Source organism: Manis pentadactyla, chromosome 2, assembly GCF_030020395.1.
Source record: "Manis pentadactyla isolate mManPen7 chromosome 2, mManPen7.hap1, whole genome shotgun sequence".
Classification (NCBI taxonomy): Eukaryota; Metazoa; Chordata; class Mammalia; order Pholidota; family Manidae; genus Manis; species Manis pentadactyla.
In genome coordinates, this window is record NC_080020.1 from 210,238,161 (window position 1) to 210,258,766 (window position 20,606).

Here is a 20,606-nt window from a genome sequence, read left to right on the forward strand (position 1 = left end):
GCAGCAGTGGGCCAGGCCCCTCATTTCAGTCCCCCCATAGCCCAGCTGTCTGCTCCATGTCTGAGTCTGTCCAGCTCCCCTAGGGTCTGCAGTTGGGTCTTTTCCTGTATCTAGGTGGACCCAGTGGGCATGTCTGTCTCCATCTTGGAATCTTTTGGTCTAATGAGTCTCATTACCTCTCAAGATGAGAAGCAACTTATGTTTCAACACACTGATACTATTCCAGCACCTGTACGAGGACATACCAGAGTATTAACTTATAATTGTGGAAAAGAATATGGTATAAAATATAATTGTGCTCAAGTAAAAAAAAAATAACTATAGAAATTTGTCTACTAAATAATCAACTCTGGTTTAAGAAATAAATGGCCAGTCATTAATGCCTAGCTAGGGACCAACCTTCACTTGAGCTGTTTAGTACAATGCTGCTCAAGTCACGGTCCAAAGGCTGCTACCAACGGGCAAGGGGCTAGGTGTGGAAAGGGAGGGCAGGCAACGTGACATGCTGCAGCTTTTCTGCTGTGTTTTTCAAAGTACTGGTCTCAAAGGGGCATAACTGAAAACCTTGGCCCTTCACCAGTTTAAGACAGACTAACAAGAAGGTCTCCCATTACCCATCTTCTCCTACATAAATTACAGGACATCAAAGGAAAAAAATTTGACTTTCTACATTTGTCTGACTGTTGATACTAGTCTTAATGCTAGAATGGTATCTGAGCAGTTTTTATACTTTAAAATAACTTCCTATTATCAGCTTTATGAAGAGACCCAACTGGCTTTATTGGCTTCTGAATTTTTTCATTCTCTTGGACCTAGGCCATCCTATGTCTGCAGGTCATTGCTCCATCCTTCTCTATGGCCTCATGCTTACCCTTCCCCACTGGCTCCTCAGCCTGTAAATATGAAGTTATTCTCATGCCAGAAAATACGTATTTCCCAAGTTCTATCAATTGTCTCTTCCTCTCTGCCCCTTTGTCCTAGTTTATCACCTACCATGTGGACTCTATGAGTAGGCTCTTAACTGATCTTATTGCCACCCAGCAGTTGGCAGATGTTCCTGAAACATAACCTGACCAAGCTGCTCTAATTAAAGCTCACTGTGAGCTCCTTGTCAGTCACAGGATGTCAGGGCTCCTGCACAAGACAAACAAGGTCTTCCATGACCCAAACCCTCCTATCTTCCCAACACAGTCCATTTGACTAACCCCACTTTGTCTCTTAAAATCCAGTACTGTCTAACATGGTGCCACTAACTCCAGTCCTCCTTTTGTTCTCTTGTATCTGGAATAACTTCTTTCAGCTTGGTTCCCTTCTTTATCCTTATCCTTCAACACTCAGAGTATCTTCTTTAGAAAGCCTTTCCTTCATATCATTTCAATGCCCATCAACATTATGCCTGAGATAGTTACCCCTCCTCTGCGTCCCCTATAAGTAACTATCAGAGAGAGAACACTGACCATATTGCATTGACATTATGTTTTCATGTCTGTCATTCAACCCCCAAGTGCAGGAACATCCAGGTACAAAGCAAGCACTCAAATTTGTCTGCTGGCATAAGTTCGGATCCTGGATGGAACCTTTTTAATGTGACTGGTCTCAAACTTAACACTTTTAGGCCTTAGGTTTTAAAAAAACATGCACTGGACCATATAGTACTGGTATTGTTACTTTCCTTTTATAAAGATATCTGAGGACTAATGGTATAGAGTGGGAAAATGACCCAACCTGAATGATTACAAATAAAATCCAAAATTGGAGGCAAACAGTACATTTGATGGCAGCTTTTATCATCCATCCCTGATGTGATCCTGACCGACCAAAACAAAAAACAAAAAGCCTAGAGAATTGATGCCTTTTCTTTTACTTCTTATTGCCAATAATTTTATACTTAGATTGTAGCTACAGTCTGTGGGTAACATTTAATTCTCATAAACTGACTCTGTTTCGTCATTCTTGGTGTAGCTCGCCACCCACCAGCCCTAACACTATGCGTTTCAGAACCTTGCATGTCCTGGTCACCCAGCCTGCCCTCCCTCCATCCATGCTGAAGGAGCTCTGCCCTTGTACGTGAGAGAGCACCTTCAGAGAGCAACGCAGTGTTCTAAAGGCAGCTGTTCCTCCTGGGCAGCTCCAGGCTCAGGGTTCCCACTCACCACTTTATTTTATATAAACACTGTCAAGATTCACCCTAGCTTTTCCCTTGTGATCATTGGTCTTGGAAAAATATCCTTTCCTTTTCATGCTTAGGCCTTGAAAGTCCAATTCTTTAAAGAAATAGCATTTCACACCATGGCAAACTGTTTTAGAAACAAGACATACTAATACACCTAAGTCTTTATTTGGCTCTAGGAAGAATTTGCATGACAAGGAGCCTATATGGCAGGTACACGATGTACTGTAACAGCACCAGAGAGGTACATCCTCTCTGCTCCACAGAGCCTCAAGTGTTTCATACATAAATGTGACTTCAGTAATAAAACCAGAGAGTTCAGGAAAAAAGGAGCCCTTTAGGAAAAAATCAGTTTAGAGTGACTTCAAATTGACCATTCCTTTTTCATATACTTGAATTCAAATAACAGATACATTCACAGGCCCAAGTGTTGGCATAGAATAAAATCATGTTCATTTATTTTTTCTGCATCTTAGAATTAGAAGGCATAAAATTAAATACGTTGAATGTAATAAATTCATCCATACAAGTGCAAGTCTCCAGCTATAATGCATTTTATGGCATATTTATCATTTTTAAAAAAGGTACCAGTAAATCAAAAAAGAGGGAATATGTCCATTTAACTTTTATTGAAGTGAATGTAGGAGGTCTTCAGAAATCAAATATGAGCATGAAGATATGGCCAAACATAAAATCTATCAAATTCAGTGAAAAGTTGCTGACTTTAAATAGTAGTTGTAAGAATGACCAATATATATTCTTTGTTAACAACCCCTCACTCTACAGTAAAAAAAAAATAAAATAAACATTCAGTAAACATTCTTTCCTAAGGTAGTTTCCCTTATATATCAGTGATTTATCCATTTCTTTGTATACACAAATTTGTTGAACATACCAATCAGTGGTTCTCACAATTGAAAAATAAACGCACAAAAAAGTTTACACTCTTGTACAGGTAAATAAAAGATCACCTTGAATTAAACTGGATCTCCTTAAGGGCATAGTATAGTTTCAGTTTCATCACCTATTACATAATTAGTTTCTTACATACAAATATTGACATATTTGGCTTGTGCTTCAAAGCCTTTGTGTCTATGAAGTCCATGTCACCACAGCTCATAACTGGAAGTCGCTGGGGAGTTCTTTACTGCTGCTGGGTTTGACCTGATCGTGCATTAGCGTCTCAGCACCGGCCGCAGCACTGCACATCTCGGAGGCAGCGTCGGCATCAGGGTCCAAGCCATCAGGGCAGGGAAGTTTGAGCAGCTCTTCGCGGAGCTGAGCAGTGTGACGCTACACAGGAAAACGACTGATGTCAGAATTGTAAACCCTGGGTTTCTATCACAGTCATTTAAAGGAGGAACTAGGTTTAAAATGAAACCCAAAGAACCAGGCGGCAAGTATTTATGGAGCACCCTCCTCATGCTAGCTACTATTTCAGGCAGTGAACAAACCTGGCAAAAATCTCTAAGCTCAAAGTACCTCAGGTTGCTGAAAAGCCCTGAGTAGATGTCCACAGGCCCTACCCATGCCCCAACCCTTGCAGCAGAAACAGCCTTACTAATGATTTGTAAGACATCATTCATCGCTGCATATACTTCTTTAAATTCAAGAGAGTAACCTCTTGACTTGTAATACATGCTGCTTCTGGATAACTTATTTTTTAAGAGAAAGACCAGTCTATAAATTAAAATAAACACACTGCTATTTTAGTGAATAGACACAAGTATCAGGTCCTAGGCCCTATGTAGAGCATTTGCAAAATGCTTCACACTAATTGTCTCGCTGAACACTCTAACACCCTCACTTAAACCTTAGAAATAACTTATTATCATAACTTTAAAAAATGTAAGCAAATGCATAAGAAGATCTAGAGATTACATAACTTTGATTATCCCATATGGCCACTTAAGGAAGGATGTAGAGATATTAATAGGGAACAGTTGGTTGTCTACAAACATTAAGGTTTGGTTTATAATTTACCAGCTGGAGAGAAATGACCTCAAATATCACACCAAGGACTTTAGAAATTAGCTGGGTCAATAGCTAATTCTGAAAATTAACTAACCAAGAATTACAGAACAATTTTTATTTCTGAGTCATTGTCAGTGTTCAACACTGACAAGGTAAAAGCAATGAGTAGAATCAGGAAGATACAATCTCTGATCTCACAGAACCTAAATTTTGGTTGGAGGCATAAGACATAAATAAGACAACTGAACTACACACTTGCAGCCATTTGTGAAGTTTCAAAGTATATTTACACACAAGTAACTTGAATTTTCTCTAGTCCCAATTTCCCTTCCACTATGGACAATAGGAGAAAAACACTCACTAGGGAAGGAGACAGAAAAATTTGAAAAGCATAGTTGAGAAGGGAATACTAAGCGTTTGTTATAGAATTCAGCTGAACAGCTGCATATTTTCTCTTGAATAGCACTCAGCAGCAAAGATACAGTGGAATGACAAATCTGGACTGATTCAGAGGCAGAGATTTCCAGGCCAGGGTGACACAGGAAGAATAGAGTAAAGATTCTGAGAGAGAAGCAAGGTGCTGACTGAAATAACAAAGCCAAGGAAGCTGGACTTCAGCCACTGAGGTTTGTATAAGGGAAAGATACATCCAAACCCACGTTTGGGAGGATCAATTGGGTTATGCACTAGAGGAAGGAATGGAAGTGGGAAAACCACCTGCAAGGAAGCTGGCTGACAGACTAAGCTTCTGGAACTGAACAGAAATAATGCCTGTGCAGGGAGGTGGGAGGACAGCATCCCCTATGAAGGCCCCACTGAGGACCTAGTACTGACCAGGATACTAAATGAAGTATCCTTAAATTTTAAGACAGAGAAAAATGGTTTAAAGTTAAGTAAATCCTGAAAGAAAGAAAACCTGGTGAGAGGGAAGTTCGAATTTTAGATCTTTAATGAAGTGATGACAGGGTATCCAAGTAAAAATGGTAACATAATTCTGAGAAAGCAGACAGCAGACAATAGTTTAAAAGTCACTTTTAAAGAGCAAATAGTCAAGGTCAGGGATATAGACACATGAGAGGAAAGAGAAAGAGAGAATAAAATAGCTCTGAGGACAAAAACATAAGCTTTCTGGTATACAGTCACTCAAGAAGGGGAAAGAAAGAATCCACTGAAAGAGCCAACGAGTGTGAGCAGATGGGGGGCCAGAACTGTCTGTGCATGACAAGCTGAAGCAGAGAAGACACATGCCAGGCCTGTGTTTTAACAGGTAGCCAGTGGGTTTCTAAACGCTTATACTGAAATCATCTAACTTATAAGTCAAGGCAGGCTTCCAGGAAGTGGAAAGTAAGCCTTTGTAAAGGTCTAGAGGGGAGAGAGGGATGGGTGAATAGAAAGGTGAGCCAGGGTGTCACTGGAAGTTAAACTGCAAAAGGTTAGTGAGAAGGTGGTTTAAAAAGGGAGGCAGGAGTGTTAATTGCTCTAGATAGAAAAAAAGGGAAAATCTTATAATAACAGGGGCAAAATAAAACTAGCTTAGGAGGATGCAAGTGTTAAAAGAGAAAAATAATTCTACAAGTTTTTAAAATGGAAAATTTCAACCATATACCAAAATGGGCAGAATACAGAAGAAACTCTCACATATATCCATCACCTGCTTCAGCAATAACTCATGGCCAGTATTCTATCATCTATATCCCATAACTTGTTCCTTTCATTTTATTTTGAAACAAACCTCAGACATCATATGGTTTTTCACTCATAAATATTTCTGTATATAAACTGAAAAGGAAGGAATTTTTTTTAAATCACACCTAAAAAAACAATAAATCCTTATGATAATCATCTAATCATCTTAAGTGAAGATAGTTTTAAAGTTAGAAAGAGCCAGCAGAGACAGAAAAATTTAAAGATAGGAAGAGAGAAGATAACCAGTGGAGGATAAAAGGAACAGAGCTCAGTAACAACAGATCATATGAGGAAAAAAAAAACCTCCCAAACTATCTTGTTTTACATTTCTATTTTGTGTATACCCAAGTTAAGAACAATTTTTCCCCCAAGACAGGTTTGTATCAGACATTTCTGCCAGTCAGTTGCTGGACTATCTACAGCCACCATCGCCCTCATTACTTCAAGTAATAAGATTCCGGAAGGTGAGAGGCTTAGGGAAAAGGAAAAGCTAAAGGAGTAAAAACAGTCATCCATGGAGCACACTTTGCAGTCATCATCTTAAAACAACCCTATAAAACTCTGTTGGTTCAGTCACTGTAGCCATTTTTAATTTTAGGAACTGTCAATTCATTGTCAAATACATCTTTTCAATGGTCTTTGGGTAGCAATTCAGTCTTCTGAACTTTAAAAAATTTTATGTGTCTTTGATTCCCTCCCACACTTCACCATCTGGTGGCCGTGGCTCTGTCTTCTTTTAGAGTCCCCCAGAGGGCTCACACTAGCAGGCCCACTCACCTTGAGAGCTGCGGCATGGTGAGACATCGTTCTGCCTACCCGCTTATCACTGCTGTACTGCTGGACATCTGCAATCCACTCCTCACACTGAGCCATGATCTCAACTCTTTTTAAGTAAAAATGTTTGTGTATAACCTTAAGAATAAAACAAGCAATGGAACAAAATGTGTTCAGGTCAGAATTTAAAAGACAAAGTACGTAGCACTACAAATAAATGAAATTTAAGGACACCACAATGTATTTTTCTCCATTTCTCTCCAAACTCACATTAGTGAACTCTGTTATTAAAGGGGAAGATCAGGCTAATGACATCAGATGACATGTGCTGAAATGCCCAGTTCTGTAGCAGACAATAATGCCCAATCCCAATCAGATATTCAAATAGTTAATCCTACCCAGAGAGATTAAGGCATATTAATGCAATCTTTTCAGAAGATGAATGTAAATAACAAATAAGCAGAAGAAAAGAATCAGAAAAATATTAAGAGAACTTCAGAAATTATGACCTTTAAAAGTAAACTCAAAGAACACCTAGATAACTTGAGAAAGGCATTCACACAGAAATCAGAACAGAGCCCTAAAAAGGCATTATTATAACTTCCTTAATTTTTTCTTCTGGTCAATTTATGGATAGGATTTTATTTTATGAACTTAAATTTCCTTGTATAATTGTGGCTTACATTTGGGATTTTAAAAATTCTCTGTTTGAAAAACTGAGTGAAATTTCTTCCCGTGTAAGTAGTAGGAGTCTATTTTTGACAAAATCAAATTAGAAAACACATCAATTTGGAAACATTATTCAATCAATTTGGAAATATTCTGTATTTTGGATGAACTGCTATATTGTCCAATGAGCTTTTCTCCCCTAAAGAAAAGGCAGTAATACCTACGAGGGAGGAAAACCTGGGAACGGATGTAGAACACCAGTAGATCTTACTATATTTAATAGCTGTTGCCTTTGATGCCAATAGGGATACAAAAGTGAGTAAGTAACAGCCTGACATGAAGAACCATAATAACCAAAGAGCAACTTACAAGGAGGGTACAAGATACTTAAGAAACAAAAACATCCCAGGGTATTCAAAGAAGAGCAAGTCATATGTATTTGGGAAAGTTAGGAGAGCATTCATGACCAAGGGGTGCTCCCTATAATGTGCATTAGGTTCTAAGGGATGAGAATGATTCTTGTTTCAAATGATATATATTTGCTTTTTTGTAAAAGTCACCACCCCTACTCTGAGTTCCTTGTGTTAACGGCTGATTCTTCTTCCAGAAAAAAATGTTCATACATGAACCAACAGATTACACATGAGTACATATACTCAGCAATTTTTTCAATACATTTTTAAATTAAGGCTTAGCATATACAGAAAAGTGCATAAATCAATGTGTAAACTAAATGCATTTTCCCACAGTGAACATACCAAATGTAACCTCTACTCAGGTAAGAAACAGAACATTACCAAGCAGGCCAGAAGTCCCCCCACTTGTGCTAACCTCTCACCATTAATCTTCATCCAAAGATATACACTATCCTGAATACTATAAGCATGAGTTAGTTTTACTCATTCTCAAACTCTTTATAAATGGAAGCATATGGAAGGTACTCTTTTGTACCTTCTTTGTACAGGAAGCCAAGCTTCCTATGCTCTGTATTGTGTTTATATTTGTCCACGTTAATTTACAGAGCAGTTCATTCACATTGCTGAATTCCACTTTATGAATACTTAATAATTTGTGCATTCATCCTACTGATGGACTAATGGACTGCTTCCAATTTGGGGCAATTATGAATAATGCTCTGAATATTCTCTATACCCAATGTGTATACAACTTCTATTGAGCATCTACCAAGGAGTGGAACTCCTAATCACAGGGCATATATTTAGCTTATTAGAGAATGCCAAACAATATTCCAAAGAGGCTATACCTGTATATATTCCCATTAGAAGTGTATCAGAGTTTGAGTTGCTACATATTCTAACATTTGGTGTCAGAAGCCTTTAAACTCTTAGAGACACTGAAGGATGAACAGACAGGGCCAGACAATGTCAGGCTTTACAGGCCATAGTAAGAACTTTGGGCTTTCTTCTTCACATATAACGGCAAGTCATTGGAATGAGATGGTCTGATTATGTGTGGAGAATTGTTGTGAGGGACAAAAGTGGAAGCAGGGAAATCAGAAGGAAACAACTTCAACAGTCCAAACAATAGGTAATGGTGACTTGAAATAGGCCAGCCAAGGCTAAGATGGTTTTTACCACCAAGTTTTGATTATATTTTGAAGTGTAGAGCAAACAAGACTTGTCAACAGATTGAGTGTGGTATATGAGAAAAATAATGAAGTCACAAATGATTAAGGTTTGGAGCCTAGATTGATGGTGTTCTAACTGGGAGAGGGAGGGAAGGAAGGATCAAGAATTCAGTTTTACAGTGTGAAGTTTGAGATGACTATTATACATTCTAGTGGACTTGTCAAGTAGTTTATATATCTGGATTCATTTCTTGAGTCTTAAAGGCACTGAAGAAATTAATCTGTGATAAAAACAGGAGGAATGTAAGTTTCTTAAGGTTAGGAACAGTTTCATTTATCCCAGTTCTGAGTACTTAATGCAGTGCCTAATCACTGCTACATGTTAATAAGTAACCCAAGCTTGAAAAGGAATATAATATTATGCTTAAGAGTGTAACGAAATATATCTTTGTGTTTCCTGTAATATTAGGAAAAGTGATTCCCTACAGCCTTTCAAGATAAAATGCAAGCTTTCACAAAAGTAAAATACCCAACTTTGCTATTCAAAGTATAATTCACTTAGTGTAACAAAAACAAAAGAAATATTCTTTTTACATTCCTTCAGAGTATATTCATCCATGTTATGAGCAGAGTTTCAGGTATGATGTTACACAGCAGTCACACATAATTCCTTAGTTGTTATTAAAGATCAATTTTCTATCAGGCAAATATGGCAACTTTTCCTCTAAAATATTGCATTTCTAGCATAATTTAAGAAACTCATGTTCAAGGGAAACAATTTTAAGAAAGAAAAGTGATTCACAACAGAGTCAAAGATGTGATAATTGATTTGATATTATGGGTGAAAATCATATTTTAGAAATGAGACTACAGAGAGAAAACCAACCACAGGAAAAGAGCATGCTTCAAGATGTGGTGAAATGAAAGCACTAAGAACATCAAGGTTTCAGAAACTCACTTAGTCCAACTTCTTCCTAAAGAAAATATATTTTCTTCAATATTCATACACAGATATTAGAGTAAAGGCAAAGTTTCCATTTGCAAGACAATTCTAGAAAGTATTTTGACCTCTAATAAGAAAGAATATTTTTATGAGGAATATTTTAGTAACATATTTAGACAATTTGCTAATAGAATGGTAACTATAAAAATAAGGAATTGATAAAACTGTCCCAAAATAGAGTCACATGCCTTTTAGTAAGTGGCTTTAAAATTCACTTGGCTGTACTATTCTGATTTTTTAAATTAAAAACTGTAGTCAAGTTGAGGATACCACAGATAAAGTTTAGTATAGTCAGTATAAAGGCAAGTGCAATACTAAAAAACCACATTCTTTAATAAAGTATTTCACTAATTTTGTTGGACATACCTCTTTAAAGCATGGAGAAGGGTTTCTGATTTGTTCTAGCATTGCCCACTTAACCGTTGCTTGTCTAATGTTTCCATCGTATTCTCGAGAACTCTGTGTGCCACTGGGAGTGCCTCTAGACCGTTCATATCCTGGTTCATTAAAATAAGGCTCAGCTACTAATATAAGGGACTGAACAGACACCAACACCTAAAGAACAAAGAAATAAAGAAAAGTCTTAACAGGATATTTTTCACTTCCAGTAAACTGGTATCTTCGCCAGCTAAAAGTCCCTTTTGGTGTGTGTTTCCACATAATTTTATCATGATAAGAATTATGACATTGCAATACCTTTTTAAAGCAAAATTTAAAAAGATAGGATCTTATATATTTATATATATTTTATATTCCTGAATCCTTAAAAATAAAAATAGGTATGAAAAATCCTATTTCCTGAAACTGTAACAAAACATTTGTTTATAAACATCGCAAACCAATTTAACATTACTGTGCTCAAACTGTCCTTAAAAAGCATACAGCTAATTATGCACTCTTAACAATATTCAATTGTAAAGAAAACAATGCTTGAAGTAGTCTTTATTTTTATTCCAAGGAAAATTAATTTGCACAATATAACAAAAACCTGTAAGCTTTCATTGGCAAGATGCCATGGCTCTAAGACCACCTCTGACCTGCCACTTACATAACAGAAGGCCTGTTTCTCCAGATGTAACAAATATTCAGAGATCATTTTTATATTGCTAGCTAATATACTTAGATAACTAGCTATTATAATATCTTTGGAGGTAGGAAAACATTAGATACCATATGGCACTTCATAAGAGAAAAAGATTAATAGCAGTTACACTTTCATTCAGAAAGATGAGTAAACAATGACAAGGGTATGCATCTAGAAGTCAAAGGATATATTTTCTTAGAAAATTTTAAAAATGGGAACTTGAACTGAATATGACTTGAGAACAGAAAAGGGTAAACATGACCTGGAGTGACCATGTTATGGAGAGCACGGTCAACTATAGAAAAAAAATTTAACCTGTATAATTATGAGGCAAAGTTCTCATATTTTTAAAACTCTCTGACACTACGTGTATCCTTGAAAGAAAGTGATTTTCCTCTGGCTATATAGTTTCCCCTAACACAAATCTAGACACTTCTGAAATAATCTTTCAGGGCATAGTTATCAGTTTCTTCCCTCTTCTTTTAAATATTCTTCTTCTATTAATGAGAATAAGATATGATCCCCATTTTTCTGCAAAGGCAGAGAAAGAATTTAAGTTAAAAATCATCACAAATCTAGAACATAGGACTCATTTATTTAACCTCATCTCCCATAAGACAAAATATTTTTAAGAATCTGTGACATTTGTAGATTTAAACAATTTAAAGATTACTTCAGATTCATAGCATATTTGATCGAAACAGCTACACCAAATAAAGGAAACATAAAGAATATATGTTTTGTGTACACAACAAAGAAAAATACATTAGAGAAATATATTCGGGTATAACTTATTGTCTGCTAAAAGAAAAAAAATAAAATGGATTTAAAAGTTTGCATTTGGTAATTTATTAGTAGAGATCAATATTTCCTGAAATTACATTCAAAGACTAATTTACATCATGAATTCTTTTATCACTGGATGACATTATGATGTATTTACATTTTAAAGGCATTTTCGATTTACTGTTTAAAACATTTACCTTTTCAGAAGCACATAAATGCCACTTTCTCTTCAGTGAACTCAGCTATTTAGGAGTTACAATATTCATTTCATAGAATTTCTGGAGCCTTGGATTATCTGACCCATTCAGTCATTTTGCTTTATAGCACACTTTACTGTAGCCCATAAAACAATGGGCATGAACAAACAGAAAATTAATAAATCCTGGGGAAGAAGGATTTCTCTTATTTAAAAGGATGTTATTTTCACTATTCAAAAATAATAGGATATATCTAGCTCTGAGAAAGTATATAATAAGTGAGAGACAACAGTAGGCAGAGTAATTTAATCCCTCAACCTTTTTTCTTTAATTAATATTTTTTTTGGTATAATTAATCGACTGTTAAATCAGGAACATTATGTTTACTAGACTCCCCCCTTCACCAAGTCCCCCCCACAAAACCCATTACATTCACTGTCAATCAGTGTAGTAAGATGCTGTAGAAACACTACTTGTCTTCTCTATGTAGCACAGCCCTCCCCCTGCCCCCCACACACATTATACATGCTAATCGTAAAGCCCCCTTTCTTTTTCCTCCCGCTTGTCCCTCCCTTCACACCCATCCTCCCCAGTCCCTTTCCCTTTGGTAACTGTTAGTCCATTCTTGGGTTTTCTGTTTCTGTTGCTGTTTTGTTCCTTCAGTTTTTTCCTTGTTCTTATACTTCACATATGAGTGAAATGATTTGCTTTTGTCTTTCTCTGCTTGGCTTATTTCACTGAGGATAATACCCTCTAGCTCAATCCACTGTTGTTGTAAATGGTGGGATTTGTTTTCTTCTTATGGCTGAATAATACTCCATTGTGAAGATGTATCACATCTTCTTTATCCATTTATCTACTGATGGACACTTAGGTTGCTTCCATTTCTTGGCTATTGTAAATAGTGCTGCGATAAACATAGGGGTGCATCTGTCTTTTTCAAACTGGGAAACTGCATTCTTAGGGTAAATTCCTAGAAGTGGAATTCCTGGATCAAAGGGCATTACTATTTTGAGCTTTTTGAGGAACCTCCATACTGCTTTCCATAGTGGTTGAACTAGTTTACATTCCCACCAGCAGTATAGGAGGGTTCCTGTTTCTCCACAACCTCACCAACATTTGTTGTTTGTCTTTTGGATGGCGGGGTTCCTTAGTGGTGTGAGGTGATATCTCATTGTGGTTTTAATTTGCATTTCTCTGATGACTAGTGATGTGGAGCATCTTTTCATGTGTCTGTTGGCCATCTGAACTGTCTGTTCAGCAACTCTGCCCATTTAAAAAATTTTTTTATTTTATTTTATTTTGTTATCATTAATCTACAATTACATGAAGAACATTATGATTACTAGGCTCTCCCCTATCCCAAGTCGCCCCCACAAACCCCATTACAGTCACTGTCGATCAGCATAGTAAGATGTTGTAGAATCACTACTTGTCTTCTCTGTGTTGTAAAGCCCTGCCCTTTCCCCCACCCCACACATTATATATGCTAATCATAATACCCCCACTCTTCTTCCCCCCCCTTATCCCTCCCTACCCTCCCATTCTCCCCAGTCTTTTTCTCTTTGGTAACTGTTAGTCCATTTTTGGGTTCTGTGATTCTGCTGCTGTTTTGTTCCTTCAGTTTTTCTTTTGTTCTTATACTCCACATATGAGTAAAATCATTTGGTACTTGTCCTTCTCCACCTGGCTTATTTCACTGAGCATAATACCCTCTAGCTCCATCCATGTTGTTGCAAATGGTAGGATTTGTTTCCTTCGTATGGCTGAGTAATATTCCATTGTGTATATGTACCACATCTTCTTCATCTATTCATCTACTGATGGACACTTAGGTTGCTTCCATTTCTTGGCTATTGTAAATAGTGCTGCGATAAACATAGGGGTAAATCTGTCTTTTTCAAACTGGAGTGCTGCATCCTTAGGGTAAATTCCTAGAAGTGGAATTCCTGGGTCAAATGGTAAGTCTATTTTGAGCATTTTGAGGAACCTCCATATTGCTTTCCACAATGGTTGAACTAATTTACATTCACACCAGCAGTGTAGGAGGGTTCCCCTTTCTCCACAACCTCGCCAACATTTGCTGTTGTTTGTCTTTTGGATGGTAGCCATCCTTACTGGTGTGGGGTGATATCTCATTGTGGTTTTAATTTGCATTTCTCTGATAACTAGCGATGTGGAGCATCTTTTCATGTGTCTGTTGGCCATCTAAATTTCTTCTTTAGAGAACTGTCTATTCAGCTCCTCTGCCCATTTTTTAATTGGATTATTTGCTTTTTGTTTGTTGAGGTGCCTGAGCTCTTTATATATTTTGGATGTCAACCCTTTATCGGATCTGTCATTTACGAATATATTCTCCCATACTGTAGGGTTCCTTTTTGTTCTATTGATGGTGTCCTTTGCTGTAGAGAAGCTTTTCAGCTTGATATAGTCCCACTTGTTCATTTTTAGTTTTCTTTTCCTTGCCCGGGGAGATATATTCATGAAGAAGTCACTCATGTTTATGTCCATGAGATTTTTGCCTATGTTTTTTTCTAAGAGTTTTATGGTTTCATGACTTACATTCAGGTCTTTGATCCATTTCAAATTTACTTTTGTGTATGGGGTTAGACAGTGATCCAGTTTCATTCTCTTACATGTAGCCGTCCAGTTTTGCCAGCACCATCTGTTGAAGAGGTTGTCATTTCCCCATTGTATGTCCATGGCTCCTTTATCGAATATTAATTGACCATATATGTTTGGGTTAATGTCTGGAGTCTCTAATCTGTTCCACTGGTGTGTGGCTCTGTTCTTGTGCCAGTACCAAATTGTCTTGATTACTATGGCTTTGTAGTAGAGCTTGAAGTTGGGGAGTGAGATCCCTGCCACTTTATTCTTCTTTCTCAGGATTGCGTTGTCTATTCAGGGTCTTTGGTGTTTCCATATGAATTTTTGAACTATTTGTTCCAGTTCGTTGAAGAATGTTGTTGGTAATTTGATAGGGACTGCATCAAATCTGTATATTGCATTGTCTCTGCCCATTTTTTAAGTGGGTCATTTATTTTTTGTTTGTTGAGGTGTGTGAGCTCTTTATGTATTTTGGATGTCAACCCTTCATCAGATCTGTCACTTATAAATATATTCTCCCATACTGTAGGATGCCTTTTTATTCTATTGATGGTCTCCTCTGTTGTACAGAAGTTTTTCAGCTTGATATAGTCCCATGTGTTCATTTTTTCTTTTGTTTCCCTTGCCCGGGAAGATATGTTCATGAAGAAGTCGCTCATGTTTATGTCCAAGAGATTTTTGCCTATGTTTTTTTCTAAGAGTTTTATGGTTTCATGACTTACATTCAGGTCTTTGATCCATTTTGAATTTACTTTTGTGTATGGGGTTAGACAGTGATCCAGTTTCATTCTCTTACATGTAGCTGTCCAGTTTTGCCAAAACCAGCTGTTGAAGAGACTGTTATTTCCCCATTGTATGTCCATGGCTCCTTTATTGTGTATTTATTGACCATATATGTTTGGGTTAACATCTGGAGTCTCTATTCTGTTCCACTGGTCTGTGGCTCTCTTCTTGTGGCAGTACTAAATTGTCTTGATTGTGGCTTTGTAGTAGAGCTTGAAGTTGGGAAGCGAGATGGCCCCCACTTTATTCTTCCTTCTCAGGATTGCTTTGACTATTCGGGGTCTTTGGTGGTTCCATATGAATTTTTGAACTATTTGTTCCAGTTCATTGAAGAATGCTGTTGGTAATTTGATAGGGATTGCATCGAATCTGTATATTGCTTTGGGCAGGATGGCCATTTTGACGATATTAATTCTTCCTAGCCAGGAGCATGGGATGGGTTTCCATTTGTTAGTGATCTCTTTAATTTTTCTTAAGAGTGTCTTGTAGTTTTCAGGGTATGTCTTTCACTTCCTTGGTTAGGTTTATTCCTAGGTATTTTATTTTTTTGATGCAACTGTGAATGGAATTGTTTTCCTGATTTCTCTTTCTATTAATTCATTGTTAGTGTATAGGAAAGCCACAGATTTCTGTGTGTTAATTTTGTATCCTGCAACTTTGCTGAATTCCGATATTAGTTCTAGTAGTTTTGGAGTGGAGTCTTTAGGGTTTTTTAAGTACAATATCATGTCATGTGCAAATAGTGACAGTTTGACTTCTTCTTTAACAATCTGGATTCCTTGTATTTCTTTGTTTTGTCTAATTGCCGTGGCTAGGACCTCCAGCACTAAGTTGAATAACAGTGGGGAGAGTGGGCATCCCTGTCTTGTTCCCGATCGCAGAGGAAAAGCTTTCAGCTTTTCGCTGTTCAGTATGATGTTGGCTGTGGGTTTATCATATATGGCCTTTATTATGTTGAGGTACTTGCCATCTATACCCATTTTGGTGAGGGTTTTTATCATGAATGGATGTTGAATTTTGTCGAATGCTTTTTCAGCAACTGTGGACATGATCATGTCATTTTTGTCCTTCTTTTTGTTTATGTGGTGGATGATGTCGATGAATTTTCAAACTTTGTACTATCCTTGCATCCCTGAGATGAATCCCACTTGATCATGGTGTATGATCCTTTTGATGGATTTTTGAATACGGTTTGCTAATATTTTGTTGAGTATTTTTGCATCTATGTTCATCAGGGATATTGGTCTTTAATTTTCTTTTTTGGTGGGGCCTTTGCCTGGTTTTGGTATTAGAGTGATGCTGGCTTCATAGAATGAGTTTGGAAGTATTCCTTTGTCTTCTATTTTTTGAAAAATTTAAGGAGAATGAGTATTATGTCTTCTCTGTATGTCTGATAAAACTCAGCGGTGAATCCATCTGGACAGGGGTTTTGTTCTTGGGTGGTTTTTTGATTACCGCTTCAATTTTGTTACTGGTAATTGGTCTGTTTAGATTTTCTGTTTCTTCCTTGGTCAGTCTTAGAAGATTGTGTTTTTCGAGGAAGTTGTCCATTTCTTCTAGGTTTTCCAGCTTGTTAGCATATAGATTTTTGTAGTATTCTGTAATAAGTTTGTTGTATTTCTGTGGGGTCCGTCGTGATTTTTCCTTTCTTATTTCTGATTCTGTTGATATGTGTAGATTCTCTTTTTCTCTTAATAGGTCTGGCAAGCAGTTTACCTATTTTATTTATTTTCTCAAAGAACCAGCTGTTGGTTTCATTGATTTTTTTCTATTCTTTTATTGTACTCAATTTTATTTATTTCTTCTCTGATCTTTATTATGTTCCTCTTTCTTCTGACTTTGGGCTTTATTTGTTCTTCTTTTTCCAGTTTCAATAATTGTGACTTTAAACTATTCATTTGGGGATGTTCTTCCTTCCTTAGATAGGTCTGGATTGCTATGTACTTTCCTCTTAGAACTGCCTTCCCTGCATCCCACACAAGTTGGGGCTTTATGCTGTCGGTGTCATTTGTCTCCATATATTGCTTGACCTCTGTTTTAATTTGGTCATTGACCCATTGGTTATTTAGAAGCATGTTGTTAAGCCTCCATGTGTTTGTAAGCCTTTTTGTTTTCTTTGTACAATTATTTTCTAGTTTTATGCCTTTGTGGTCTGAAAAGTTGGTTGGTAGAATTTTAATCTTTTTGAATTTACTGAGGCTCTTTTTGTGGCCTAGTATGTGATCTATTCTGGAGAATGTTCCATGTGCACTTGAGAAGAATGAGTATCCTGCTGCTTTTGATTCTAGGGTTCTGTAGATGTCTGTTAAGTCCATCTGTTCTAGTGTGTTGTTCAGTGCCTCTGTGTCCTCACTTATTTTCTACCTGGTGGATCTCTCCTTTGGAGTGAGTGGTGTGTTGAAGTCTCCCAGAATGAATGCATTGCATTCTATTTCCTTCTTTAATTCTGTTAGTATTTGTTTCACATATGTTGGTGCTCCTCTATTGGGTGCATATATATTTTTAATGGTTATATCTTCTTGTTGGGCTGACCCTTTATCATTACATAATGTCCTTCTTTATCTCTTGTTACTGTCTTTGTTTTGAAGTCTATTTTGTCTGATACCAGTACTGCTACACCTGCTTTTTTCTCCCTATTGTTTGCATTAAATATCTTTTTCCATCCCTTGACTTTTAGTCTGTGTATGTCTTTGGGTTTGAGATGAGTTCCTTGTAAGCAGCATATAGATGGGTCTTGCTTTTTTATCCATTCTGTTACTCTGTGTCTTTTGATTGGTGCATTCAGTCCATTTACATTTAGGGTGATTATTGAGAGGTATGTACTCAGTGCCATTGCAGGATTTAGGTTCGTGGTTACCAAAGGTTCAAGTTTAGCTTCTTTACTATCTAACTGTCTAAGTTAACTCGCTTATTAAGCTATTGTAAGCACAGTCTGATGATTCTTTCCCTCCCTTCTTATTTCTTCTCTTCCAATCTTTATATGTTAGGTGTTTTATTCTGGTTTTTTTTTGTGTTTCCTTTGACTCCTTTTGTGAGTAGTTGATTTTGTTGTTTTTGCCTTTAGTTAGTATTTGGTTGGTCTGCTTTCTTTGCTGTGATTTTATTTTCTATGGCAACATCTATTTAGCCTTAGTAGTGCTTCCATCTAGAGCAGTCCCTCTAAAATACCCTGTAGAGGTGGTTTGTGGGAGGCAAATACCCTCATCTTTTGCTTGTCTGGGAATTGTTTAATCCTTCCTTCATATTTAAATGATAATTGTGCTGGATAAAGTATTCTTGGTTCAAGGCCCTTCTGTTTCATTGCATTAAATATATCATGACATTCTCTTCTGGCCTGTAAGGTTTCTCTTGAGAAGTCTAACGATAGCCTAATGGTTTTTCCTTTGTAGGTGAGCTTTTTTATCTCTCTGGCTGCCTTTAATATTCTGTCCTTGTCTTTGATCTTTGCCATTTTAGTTATTATATGTCTTGGTGTTGTCCTCCTTGGGTCCCTTCTGTTGGGAGTTCTGTGAGCCTCCATGGTCTGAGAGACTATTTCCTCCCCCAGTTTGGGGAAGTTTTCAGCAATTATTTCTTCAAAGACACTTTCTATCCCTTTTTCTCTCTCTTCTTCTGGTACCCTTATGATGCAGATATTTTTCCATTTGGATTGGTCACACAGTTCTCTTAATATTCCTTCATTCCTAGAGAGCCTTTTATCTCTCTCTGCGTCAGCATCTCTGTGTTCCTTTTCTCTGATTTCTATTCCGTTAATGGCCTCTTGCACCTCATCCCATCTGCTCTTAAGTCCTTCCAGATATTGTTTTATTTCTGTATTCTCCCTCTGTACTTGCTCCTTTAGCTCTTGCATATTTCTCTGCAGATCCATCAGCATGGTTATGACCTTTATTTTGAATTCTTTTTCAGGGAGATTGGTTAAGTCTAACTCCCCAGGCCCTCTCTCGGGGGTTGTCTGGGTAATTTTGGACTGGACCAAATTCCTGTGCCTTTTCATGGTCATAGAGGTAGTTGTAGGCAGGCAGTATGTGTGTCAGCTGGGAAAACAAAGTCCTTTCCTGCTTGCTGGTCACCTTGCCCTTCTCTGCTGCCTGTGTCGGTTATCTGCACTCCTGTTGCAGCTTCCAGGTTAATCCCCTAAGCTTCTGTGGGTGGGGTCTCCGTCAGAGTAGTGCAGAGCCCTGCAGGGAGTGGCAGGCACCCCGAGTGTGCTCTCTTGCGAAAGCAGCTCACCCACCAGGCAGCTGTGTGCTGGCTGCACCCTTTGCGTCTGGTCCGGGTGGCTGTTCGCCAGGGTGAGATTCTGGGCGGCTGCTGGGGTTGCGGGTACTCCTGGGCCGCTCCTCCTGTTGCCGCCAGCTCCCGTGGGCCACTCCTGGGCCCCTCTGGCGCGCCGCAGCCAGTGTGTGTGGGCCACTACCGGGCTGCTTGGTCACCACCGCTGCAGGCTCGCACAGGCCGCTCCTGGGCTGCTCAGTTGCCGCCACCATGGGCTCACGTGGGGAACTCCTGGGCCCCTCTGGCGCTGCCGCTGCCGATGTGCATGAGCTGCTCCGCCACCGCCACCACCAGCTCATGTGGGCTGGTACTGGGTTACTTGGCTGCTGCAGGCTCACGCAGACCGCTCCAGTGTCCCTTTGGTGTCACTGCCCTCGGCCTGAGCAGCTGCTCTCCCGCTACTGGCCCGGTGTGTCGGGGTCCGTGCCAGTTGGGGGAACAACTGGCAGGCTGCTTATCGCCGTGAGGGGCTTCAGAGCTGCACTGCCACCCAGGGGGTTAGGTCACCTAGAGTTCACCGGGATTCCCAGGTGCTGGGCTTAGTGTGCCAGGACGACTTGGCCCAGCTGTGAGGTCACTGTCCCTTTAAGACTTGCAAAAAGCACTTGCTTTTCTTTTGTCCCAGGGGCGCCGGTTGCGGGGACCTGCTCACAGGTTTTGTTTTTCCGTTTCTCTAATATCCAGCACACCATGCACCATGTGTCTGTCCTCCCGGTGCGGACTACCAGAGCTGGTTGTTTAGCAGTCCTGGGCCTTCACTCCCTCCCCACTCCGACTCCTTTCTTCCCGCCGCAGGGCTGGGGTAGCGGGGGGCGCTCGGTTCCCGCCAGGCCGCGGCTTGTATCTTACCCCCTTCGTGTGAAGCTAAGTTCTCATAGATGTAGATGTAGCCTGGCTGTTGTACTGTATCCAGTGGTGTCTCTTTTAGGAATAGTTGTAGTTATTGTATTTTCATAAATATATTTGTTTTTGGGAGGAGATTTCAGCTGAACTCCTCACGCCGCCATCTT

At 38.6% G+C, this 20,606-nt stretch overlaps 1 protein-coding gene across 14 annotated transcripts in view; it reads right to left on the reverse strand.

Moving 5' to 3' along the window:
* Window positions 1-2,598: 2,598 nt before the first annotated feature.
* Window positions 2,599-20,606, reverse strand: part of BIRC6 (baculoviral IAP repeat containing 6) — a 285,292-nt gene continuing 267,284 nt past the window's right edge. For all 14 annotated transcript variants that reach the window (XM_036931659.2, XM_057497290.1, XM_036931657.2 and 11 more), the window contains 3 exons: window positions 10,231-10,419; window positions 6,608-6,742; window positions 2,599-3,463 (listed from right to left, as the gene is read on the reverse strand). In XM_036931659.2, coding sequence (XP_036787554.2) covers window positions 3,287-3,463; window positions 6,608-6,742; window positions 10,231-10,419 — 501 coding nt within the window. In that variant the 3' untranslated portion in view covers window positions 2,599-3,286. The remainder of the gene's footprint in view (window positions 3,464-6,607; window positions 6,743-10,230; window positions 10,420-20,606) is intronic.